This window comes from Lethenteron reissneri, chromosome 11 (assembly GCF_015708825.2).
Source record: "Lethenteron reissneri isolate LAM-NWPU_2019-01 chromosome 11, ASM1570882v1, whole genome shotgun sequence".
In the NCBI taxonomy this organism is placed as follows: domain Eukaryota; kingdom Metazoa; phylum Chordata; class Hyperoartia; order Petromyzontiformes; family Petromyzontidae; genus Lethenteron; species Lethenteron reissneri.
The window spans coordinates 809,779-821,516 of record NC_083789.1 but is presented as its reverse complement, the minus strand read 5'-3'; the positions used below and the strand labels follow the sequence as shown (position 1 = coordinate 821,516).

Sequence of the window (11,738 nt, the reverse complement as noted above, 5' to 3'; positions counted from 1 at the left end):
CCCGCCCTGCAGCAGGAGCCCGCCCTGCAGCAGGAGCCCGCCCTGCAGCACCGACGAGGCCTGGCGCGCCCAGCAGCGGCTCCATCGGGACCGCTCCTCTGGCCAACAGGGGCCTCCCTGCTGTGTGCATCCCATCTGTTAGAGCCGCCTCCACGTCTTGTTTGGCAGCGCAGTGACGAATGGTCCAACTTGGACCGTTGCGGACTCTCTTTCAGGAGGGCCCTGGCCACGTTTTGGCACGATTGCTATGAACTGTATATTCCACTTGCGTCCTGTGCGGTGTGAACTTTTAACATTTTGATCGCGATGCAGGCACACTGGCCTATGCCTATGAATGACAGTGATCTTTAATGTCCACTGACGCAGATGGCACGTCGTATGTTTTGGTTACTACACCCACAGTATTAATTGGGGTGGCCACAGGATTTGAACAACCTTTGCAACGAGCAGCAGCTGCTGTGCTGCACTCCAACTGGATTAATGGGAACCAGGAGAGGAGCCGCCTCTTTACTGGGTGGCATTTCTGTGCCTTTTCTTTTCCTTATTGAGGTGGTACACATTAAAGGTGGTACACAACTCCCCAGCGATGTCCAAGCCAAGGCCGGTGAAAATTGGGAAGAAATTGAGAAATCCCAAGCCACATTGTCCATAAACGACAGCCACTTCACAATGGCAAATTGGTAATGACTTTAAAAAAGGGAAATGTAAACATGAGCATGGATAATGTACACTCGCAGCAAGTGCATGCACAGGATTAGAGGGATTTCAAATGTTGCCACAGGCTTTGCACTACATCAGAGGCCCCAGATGGTTTATGTCAATGAGCATGAAACACAGACTATTTAAGTTAAAGTTTAATAAAAAAAAAAAATGGTATTTACACACTGAAACAAAACATTATTTGGGCAAATCTTGACTTAAAGCTTTCGTGACTGCAGGACTCAATATTCTTTGGGTCTTTCACTAAAGTCAAGTAGATGGTTCAAAGAAAATAAAAATAAACTACGTTCTGATCACAACACACGCGTACGTCATCCTCTTTCCTCCTGATGACGATCGCTTGTTGTGATCGGAACGTAGTTTTTGGTTATTTTCTTAGAACCATCTATGTGACTACAGAAAGACCCAAATAATATAATTTGGGCACCATAGCTTTCCAGCGTTGACACAGGAGGCTGTGGTTACATGTACAGTACATGCGCACGTACAGTTGTCTTCACAAACCAGTTGGCGCCAGCCCTCGCGGTACATTTTCCAATCATGGTGGCCATGCCTGTTCATCTGTAAATCTACAGCGCAGCCACAGTGAATACGACTGCACGACACTGCAGAAAATGTATTTTACTCTCTAACATACGGTGTGTTGACTTTCTCCATCTAGTGGAAGAAAAAGGGGGTGAAGTTTGGGCAGTCTTCAGATGAGAATTCACGCGGCTTCAAAAATAATCTTGCGAAACTTGGAAGGACAACGATCTTGACTCTACCCATCAGTTGTGGTCCTCTGCAGTACTTCCGGGGCAGTTAGAGTCCAGGTCGTCACGGTCTGATGGGGAAACACTGTCACTGGTGATTTAGTTGTGGTCCAGGTGATAAAATGTAGAACATTTAATTTAAATGGATAATTTTTTTACTTAAGGATATTCACCGAGGACGATAAAAACTTTCAATTAAAATCGGAGTTTATATATATTTTTTATGACATAAGGGAATCGTAAAACACGAGGGATTTATGACATGTGACACTGCATTTGAGTCTGATTAAACCTTGATCTGTGGCTAAATTGCATCACAGTTGCAAAGGTTGAGAATTAAATTCCTCATTGGAGTTGCCTCGAGCTATTATCCCCTGGGGGTCAACTGGAAGAGCATAGTGGCTGGTGAACAGTGGTACACGTGTATACAGACTGATCCCTGCTATGGGAACGTGGCATTTGCAGTGCTGGCTCCAGGCTGCCTATGAAGAGGAGTGCCAACCCTTTACTTGATTGCATTTGGAGAGGCTGACTTTACCTCCTGCGGGTAGTTTCCTTGAAACATCAGCCAACAAGGAAGGACCTCTGTTTACTCAGATATGAGACTACTACTTCAAACACTGTGCAGGGGGACGATATCAAAGGTATTTTGCACGACTAGAAATTCCACATAGTAACAAATCAGTGTTATCCCTCAACATATGTACCGGTGGTTCAGTCCGAGTGACCAAGGTATGTGCTAGTGGAGACTATGGTGAGCTGCCCAATTGGCACCCCTTTGGGCAAGCGAGTGCAGCACGCACCTTCGTAGGAAGTGCCGCACCAGATGCAGTAGAAGTGCTCGGACCGAAGGTAGCCTGTCAGCTTCTGCAGCATCTCCTGCTTCTGCAAACGCTGCATGGGCACAACAGTTGTTAGTCGTGGGTCAGATGACATCCAGCGCCCGTTTCCTGAAGGCTGGAGCAATTTGTGTCAGGTGTCGTTGCACTGAACAGGCCACTGCTTCTCAAGAGCCCTGTGCCTCACCAAGTGCGCAGGTTTCCCTATCAATGCACTCAATTTCGACAAATGCCCTACCCAGAAATCATGATTGGCTCTGCTAATTGTCATGGAGATAAACATCTTCAGGGTGAAACAAGTTGCCATTTGCCTCATCTCTCCCGCACAGCTCTCTCTGTGGGCCGCGGTGATGGTAGGAGGCAGTGTTCATGGCTTTGTTGGCCTCACCAGAGAGGAAGTTTGTGGTCTGCACTGTTGCAGCACCAGTATAATGATCCTTAAAATGGCTGATCCTTAAAATGGCTGAGGAAATTAAATATTTTATTTCTGGGACACTTTTTTCCAGGGGTGTACTAAACTCCACGACTGGGGTACCAATCAATCCGAAATCAGTGCTACTCCACAATGTTGAAACGCAGCAAGCACGATTGCGCTGAAACCCTGAACGTTTGTATGCACCATAGTGCATCGTGAGTACAGCTCGTCAAGATGAGTCGATTGCCGCATCGCAGGCCATCAACAGATTAAAAATGACTGCATCACGGACATTATGCGAGAGCCGGGGTAGCGCCATGAGGTTAAAATGTTAGTACTTGTGACCATATTTACTGCCAGTTTTCAGGGGTTCAGAGACTACACGTAGAACCACATATCATCTGGCCAGACAGTGGATAATATGCTCACTCAGGAGGAGGAGAATCACTCTTGTTGTTTAATACAAAAACACAAGAGGAAGCAGTAACAGTTGGCCACCTCTGGTCATAAACTGTCCAGGAACTGGTGCTAGGCGATATGGGTGATAGGCGACAATGGAAGTCACTTTACTGGATTGTGGCAACGTGGCTTTTGTATTGAAGGTCCATATAAGCAATTTGGTATCAACTGTCAAACCTAAGCTTATATTCCACCTTGGCAGCGCGTGTAGTCCCAGCTGAGCAGCATTACTGATTTGGCTGTAGTGGGTCTGCCACTCGTCTGCAGTGGAAAATTAAATGTGATGAAGTGAAGGTCGGGTGACGTGCACCAGCATACTCTTTAGTTCTTTCGGTAAATCACCGATTTAATTTATTTTATACCTACGTGACTTTACCGAAAGAACCAAAGAGTATGGATCCCTGCAGTCACGAAAACTTCAAATCTAGAGTGCACCAGCATGCACACGAGAGTAGCACGCGAGAGTAGCACACATACGCCACGCACAGCCCCGTTACATCACTCTGGAGCTGCGAATCGGCAAACGCCTCGGCTCATGGACTCCACGCTCGTGAGAGGAGGGAGCGGCTCACGGCCTGCAACGAAACACTCACATTGGGTTGGTCGTCATCATCTTCCTCCTCATCGTCCTCGTCATCCTCATCTTCGTCTGGTTCAGGCTGCATCCAGAACCAGGGCTCCAGTGGCTCCCTCACCCCCTGCTCACGACATGCAAGGGACACGGAGAGCACATGTGTTAACACGCTCGTGTGCCGTACGGTTCACGGCGTGCTTCACACAAAGCACACGCAGGCACCACATCTATTTTTGTCATTATTACTGCAAATTTTTTTAACCAGTATAACTAATATAATCCGAAAGATTCATAAATGTGCATTTCATTAATTCCCGTTATTAGCAATGACTGGTAACAGGGCAGTTCCACAATTTCAGATGTATATTTCAGATCCTTGAATGATGCTCATGATCGTATCATCATTAAGTTATTTTTACTTGGGCATACTACCTCAATGAATTAGGGTCGTCATTCAGGATCGGAATAATGTGTCCAGATTGTTGGTAAGAGGAGAATGCTCGTATAATACCGCTGTGCCAGACGTACTGTCTTCCACGCTGCGATGGACACCGAATTCTCAAATAACAGTTGACACAAGTGCCTTCACAGATGGTTGTTTATCTGTTGCCTGCGAGCTGACCTACCAACAGCGATGGGGACTCCCTCGCTCAACTATTCTCTGTTGCACAGAACCATTGGAGGCCCCAGGAACCACAATCCCACGACGCGACCCCCCGCCCCGATTCCAGGAGCCGCCTGTCGTGCCCCACGCCGACCCCTGTACCTTCTGCTGGTCAAGTTGCTCGCAGGCTCCCCGGCTCTTCCGGAGGTCTTCCTCCGTCTGGCGATCTTCCAGCTTATTGCGCACGCGCGTCCTACACCGCGGGACGCAGAACGCACCAACGTCACGTGAAGCGCACCCATGCAACGACCGCCCACGCAAGGCCTATCCGTACAAAGAAGGGGACATGAGTCTTTTATCACACCCCTCCCACATCACCGTACGTTCTCTGTGCAATCCCAAGCACTGGAAGCATCGTCCCCACAAGTAGAAAAGCAGAGCTGCCTGCACGTCACAGGGTGGACTCTTGAATCTAGTTTAAGGCAGAGCACTCGCTGTGGCCCCACCAAAACAGCTCAGGTGAGTAACTAAACTAAAGCGTGATCATGGGTGTGCTTGTTGATCTTTGCCTACAGTTAAATGTATCATCACAAATGGTTGCTGTACTACATAGTTGTAATTGAACACCCCGATTTGGACAGTGCACCGAGACGTGATAAATAAAAAAAAAATGCAGACACCCTGTGGCGGAATTTGGTAGAACAAAGAGTTTTCTTTAAGTACGAAGTAATAAGCGGCTTCATTGATGTTGATGATGTGAGCACACACACACAGTGCGTGCCTGTATTCCTCCACCGAACACTTGGCTTGCTGCTGCTGCCTGCGCCGCTGGCGCTCCGCCACTTGTCGTTCCTTCTCCTTCTCCCGGCCCACTCCACCCCTATCTGCACGCACGCACCACCAGCAGAACCACACACACCACCAGCAGAACCACACACACCACCAGCAGAACCACACACACACGCACCACCAGCAGAACCACACACACTAAGTCTGGGCTCTGCCACATTTCAGAACATCCCATCAAAACTCTCCCAACAATTCCATCAAAGCACATACTGAGTGTGGGGGTGCATTACCATGCTGAAACACCACTCCCTATCAACAGCCCATGGCACTACAAATGAACGTCAGGATACACTTTGCCAAATGTATTTCTCCAACAATGTGAAGCGCTTGTGACAGTCTGTCAATCTTCCTTCAAGGCAACCATTATCAGACCCTGCATGTCCTAAAAAACGTGACCTTTCCTCGTGACCTTTCATGTGTAAGGTTGGGATTTGAACCCGGGTGTTCCCACTTAATCTCGCCTTCCATCAGGAATCTGCCTGATAAGGTACGGCCAACGCGAATCTTCTTCGCCTTATAAGAGTCCAATAACATTTTTGGCACCCATTGGGCACACAATTGAGAAATTCAACACATCAGAAATTATTGAGAGCACTGTTGCCAAATGTATCCCTATGACTGCTGATATTCGTCCTTACATCCTGCTTGCCTGTCACACACAACCAACCTCTCCACACAAGCAATGCTGGCTAAGTTTAATCCTCAAGTGAATTACCACTTGGGTCATCATCACAAACATGCACGCTGATTGCAGCCATGCCACCACCCATTGTATATGTTGCCACAATACTTGTGGTTGCTCATTAATTTGCAACCTATTTTCTGATAAATATCACTTGGATTTTCTCATTCAGAGGAAAATAAAACCAATGGCATCTCACTGCTCTTCTAATGTCCACGTGTTACAATAAGCTCTTCAAATAGCTCTATCATTATGAACCAATGTCTCTCCACTGCTGGATGAAGGTCTCCTCACACCATCGCCATCCCTCGCGGTCGGTCCAGTGCTGCTACCATCATCTCACTTGTGCGCAGAAACCCATGTCATCGCTCCATCTCTGTGCTGATCGTCCTCACACATCGGCCATTGACCCACCTAGCGATGGTTCCTATTGGAGCCCATTTACTTCTGTATTGTCAATACGATGTCTCCGATTCGCGTTTGTTCACTGTTCCACATATTCCTTTGTCCATCTCTCAGTGTAAATTCAAGCATGCATCTCTCCATTCTTCTTTGCGCACTTAAACAATACCTTATGTGCGTGTATCATTTATTTTGGTATCATCCAAGCTTTCTGGTAAGCCTAAGATTTATGTTTCATTTTCTATTCTGCAAGCACCAACACTGATATGTGCGTAGGGTCAGTGAGGTCAGCCCTACAGCTGTGAGATGATTGCAAGTTAAAGCGCCGATAATACAAATCCTTATAAAGAAAATGAAATCACCTCCGAACTCATCCCCAACACAAATCGCATACCTACATGCTCAGACATCTGTCCACTCAACTTCTCTTGGTAGCATGGTTTTGGTCAGGCATTTGAAATAACATTCGTACAATTTGAGCACGATGCAGACCCATGCCAGTGAATGTATAAATGTATATGTACCGCACACATGTGCAACCTTTGATTATTCTAAGTCTCTCCTAAAACCATAGCTGCTGCAATGCAATTGCCCTTAGAATATCCTCACTTTGCACTATTGTTACAGACGCTCTCTCCCCTTCAGATTGCCTGAGTATCCCTGTATCTCGGTCAAACCATAAATGCCATTATTCAGACAAAGCCGAATATAAATCCAGGTGGTTGAAAACAAAAAGAGCAGAGGGCTAGTGATTCACAATTGATTTTTGGGTCGGATGGGGGCGAGTGTCGACTGTGCAACGAAAGAATCACCATGGCATCCGCAGACTTGGCCACCGTTAGACCTCGTGACCGTTATTATTGTCATTGATTTGTGCCGATTTTGTTACAAAATCTTTGTGCGTGCACTTCTCTTTACCCCAGGGTCTCCCTCAGAAGAAACACGTCATCTGAATGAGCTTTCATGAGTTCCCAACACGATTTCCCTCGCCAACAAAAACGTTCCTCATGGCAAGGGTTACCCCACGAGTTCCCTTACACAAACTCCGACTCCGCAACGCGCTCCGTACCAACGCTCACGAGCCGGGCTCCCTGCAGTCGACCTCTGCCCGAGCTTTCTCGACCACCCACTGTTACCACACAATCCCTCACTTCAGACGACACGTTTGGCACGACACTCCAATCTCCATTGATACAACTGTAGATTAAGGTGGCATGGTGTCACAGTGGCAACACTTGTGGCTCACAGCAAGAAGGGCCTAGGTTTAATTCTCGAATCTGACTCCTGTCTGTGTGGAGTTTCTATGTTCTTCCCCTGTTCTGGTTTAATTTACCACATCAGGAACATACATGGGACTGGCAGCACTGTGTCCCTGGCCTGCATGCTGCTGCTCCTGGGTACACGCACAGAGTTAAGCGTGCGTATGGCCAAGAGTGGCTCAACCGTGCAGCAAACGCAATCGGCACTCACCTGCTTTGGGTTGCACTGGGATAGGCTCCGTGATGCCAGTGCCTGTGGTATCAAAGACAGAAAAACAAAATCACCTGTAAGCTGCCATTATAACATATCTACATGCATGGAGAGTGATCGCACAAGTCAAATACACCAACACGCCTCGTGACGATGAGTGTGATGATGAGGGAATCGAGTAGTTCCGTTGCGAGTTTGGCAATTTACAAGCTTGCAGGAGTGATGTCCGTGCAGTGTCACATGACATGTGGGGAAATGTTATCTCCCTCGCATGGTATACAACAGGAGGATGCGAGTTTGATCCCGACCCTGACGCATGTATATTTGGAGTTCGCGTGTTGTCTCTCTGAGTTCGCAAAGATTTTTCTCCGGGTCCTCCAGTTTTTCCCTCCACATTAGAAACATGCATTTTGATTATTTGGCTGCTACTATAAATCCCGACTTAGAATAAGCCACTTCGATGCACTAGCATGTGTGGCCACGTTGCCTCAAAAACAGAGCTCATAGCTCAAGAGGGCTTTCACCTGGTAAAATAACAGTAGTAGTTGGATGAGCGACCGCTATTCATAAAACATAAGAAAGTTGCAGCAGGGCTTTGTCATGAGAGTGCAGTGTAGCAAAATTAATTAACGTACTGTACTATGTTCCAACATACATGTGCCCCTCGCCTTCAACCCAAACTGACCAGCATGCTGAAGAATGGACAAATAACCCCCACAGCCCGGAAGGTGTGGAGAGATCCCTCATCCATGAGTGGAATAACAGATGGTCTGTACATGTGCTCTGTAAGGCTGCAGTAATGTTCACCAGGATGACACGAAGTGAGTGGCGGTGTGGCGAGTTGTGGGTGGGTGAACCTTCGTGCACGCTTTCAACACCCAGTGGTTCCAGTATCACTCCAGTGTCACTCCAGTGTTCACCAGAACCATTCCCCAGATTCTCAGTTCTCTGTTTTTTACTTGCAGATGTTCACTTCAATGCACGTAGCTTGTTTCGTGGACACTTAAGACTATCGGTCGTGCAGTCATCATCATCCTACCTATAAGAATAGGTTTTACCCTTTCTGGCAATAAAACAGGTGTTAAGATTTTGATTTAAAGTTTTCGTGACTGCAGGGATTCATATTCTTGGTTCTTTCGGTAAAGTCACGTAGAAGGGAAATAATAAAATAATAAAAATTTAAAACAATAACATTCTCACGACGTTTCGACTGCAACACAAGCAATCATCATCAGGTGTGAAATCCACAGCAAGAAAATTTCACACCTGATGATTGCTTGTGTTGCAGTCAAAACGTCGTGAGAATTTTATTGTTTTATATTTTTATTCTTTTATTATTTCCCTTCTACGTGACTTTACCGAAAGAACCAATAATAGGTGTTAAGATGTTAAAACACCAAACAGAAACCTTTTTCAAGGGATCCTGTCTGCATTAACCACACGTATTTGTGGTGAACATGCAACAAAAACATGCTCTGATAATATATGCATTGTCTTTGAAACGGATTGGTCCACACTCGAGACAGCTTCAATTAGAGCCTAGTCTCAAAGTGTTAGACAAGAGAATGCCAAAAGGCGAACAGCACAAAGGCAATGCCCTATCAGGGCATTCATAGCTCAGGGTGAGCAGCTACGATACGAGACCTCTCCTGCCTCCCGCTATCAATCCTTGCTTCGTGCGGACCGATACCGGCGCGTACCGCGGGCCCCCGGTGCCGCTCACCGGACTTGCCGAGCCCCTGTCCGGCGCGGTAGCCCATGCGCTGCAGCAGGGCGAACCCGCGGTTGTGAGTGGGTAGCGCCGAGGACAGTGCCGCCTCGCGGTTCTGCTGCTCCACCACGGCTCGCGGCACGTGCCGCGCGCGGTGCTGCGCGTTCAGCTCGTTGTGACGTCGCTCCAGGCGCCGCTGTGCCCTCACCGCGTGCGACACCACCAGCCCTGGCCGCTGGTCCTTCCTTGTGGGGATGAGAGATGCGCACAGATGCAGTCAACGCAGAGCTGTGCTGCTGGGTGATAATCTAAATGAAAATGACATTGCGTGCTTTCATGCCAATTATAACGGACGCACGTAATTATTTACTACCCAATGGATATAAACATATAATTGAGCACAGTTGATGCAACAGTAATAAGAGCTTTTGACTTGCAATGGGTTGTTGTGCTTAACTCATTCAGAGGGTTCCCATTTCTAATCCCAGTCAAGGGTTGACTCAGCCGATCATTCCTGAGGTCAATAAAATCGGTACCACTGTCGAATGATAACATTGCTACCATGTGATGAGCATGTAGGGAAGTAGATCCTGGACATTAACAACACTCGAGTGTGCATGGCCATTCAAATGGATGCCAGGTCCAGAGTCAAGAGACCTGGCATGCCACCTGCTGAGATTCAGAGAGTCAGAGAACTCCACTGGGCCATGCAAGGTTCAAATTTCGTTTACAACCAAGCAAACTGGTAATCCTGTTTCCTGCTGCACTGGTTGATAAGTGATCACGTCATATACTTTGTAAACAATATATAAAGGTTGATAAGTGATCACTTTTAACGCGAGTCTAGATTTTCTGTATGTACCTGTGCTATTGTGTTGACACAATCCCCCTTCACTAAGGAATCGGGGCGGTGACAAGACCCATGCAGAGGTGTACGGTTCGAATACCTCGGTCGCCCTGATGAATACTGCGGGTGCACTAACCATAATATGCGCGTCTGCTTCACTGCGGGATTAAGTATTCCGACATAGGACCCGGATACTGTGGCTAAAATGTGAAATGAAGTCGAGGGCCGTTTCAAGGCCATGGGCCAGGCCTAGTTTGAGGCTCAAGTCTAAGTTTGAGGCTCAAGTAGAAGTGGATTATTGTGTCGTGGGCCGAGAGAGGTGGGAGCCTGAACCTGGCCAGGGTCTCCCCGGTGGCTGGGAGTCTTCGCAGAGTGAACATTTCTGTTTGCCTCACAACCCGAGGTGACATTTCTCGCAAGGAAATCGTCTTTACATCCTCGCAGGCACCACGACCCGGGTGCAGGACACCCAGACACACAAACATCGAACTCGGCGCAGTGATCCGCGCACTCCGCTATTAACAGCCACAAACACTGAAGAGTTCGACTCCCAGCCGCGGCTAACACAAGTGGCGAGTGATACGGAGCCGGCCCCGGGCTGCAGTATGGCCAAACAACTCGCACGCACTCACACCGCGAAGAGGGAGGGCTCCATCTAGCAGTGGACTACCACAGGGGTGGCCACATCATCATCATCATCAACCTCCTCCTCCTCCTCACGGCGCAGTCGCCGCGCTCTCTGCGGGCCGCTCACCCCGCCTCGACGAAGGCTGCCGACATGTAGTCCTCATCCCCCCCGCCTCCTCCCTGCATGGCGAGGCGGACGCGAAGGCTGCGATGGGACGGTGAGGGACGAGGATGACGAGGGGAGGAGACGGTGAGGGACGAGGACGACGAGGAGGAGGAGGAGGCGGCTCGCGGGGCCTCACGACGCCATCGCGGCCACAGCAGCAGCAGTAGTCTCGGTGGGCGCGCCGCGCATGCCAGGCCAGAGGATTTACCTCCACGCCGGGCGGGGGGGAGGGACATACGCCGGGCGGGGGGGAGGGGCATACGCCGGGCGGGGGGGAGGGGCATACGCCGGGCGGGGGGGAGGGGCACACGCCGGGCGGGGGGGAGGGGCAGACGCCGGGCGGGGGGGAGGGGCATACGCCGGGCGGGGGGGAGGGGCATACGCCGGGCGGGGGGGAGGGGCATACGCCGGGCGGGGGGGAGGGGCATACGCCGGGCGGGGGGGAGGGGCAGACGCCGGGCGGGGGGGAGGGGCATACGCCGGGCGGGGGGGGCAAGAAAATAAAATAAATAATAGAGTACGACGTTTCGATTGCAACACAAGCAACCGTCATCAGGTAGAACTACATTTGAGAGAGAGACATAACACAGACAATGACACAGACAGACACACAAGCAGAAA

The 11,738-nt window shown here is 49.1% G+C and overlaps 1 protein-coding gene across 1 annotated transcript; it reads right to left on the bottom strand.

Annotated features, from left to right (window-relative positions):
• Positions 1 to 848: 848 nt before the first annotated feature.
• On the bottom strand, positions 849 to 11,290 carry LOC133341231 (G patch domain-containing protein 11-like). Its single transcript, XM_061549699.1, has 8 exons — positions 11,079 to 11,290; positions 9,490 to 9,722; positions 7,767 to 7,808; positions 5,145 to 5,247; positions 4,526 to 4,616; positions 3,779 to 3,883; positions 2,276 to 2,366; positions 849 to 1,543 (listed from the first exon to the last, which is right to left on the bottom strand). The coding sequence occupies exons 1-8, from the start codon at positions 11,135 to 11,137 to the stop codon at positions 1,488 to 1,490; spliced, it is 780 nt and encodes a 259-aa protein (XP_061405683.1). The 5' UTR covers positions 11,138 to 11,290; the 3' UTR covers positions 849 to 1,487.
• Between the last annotated feature and the right edge of the window lie 448 nt (positions 11,291 to 11,738).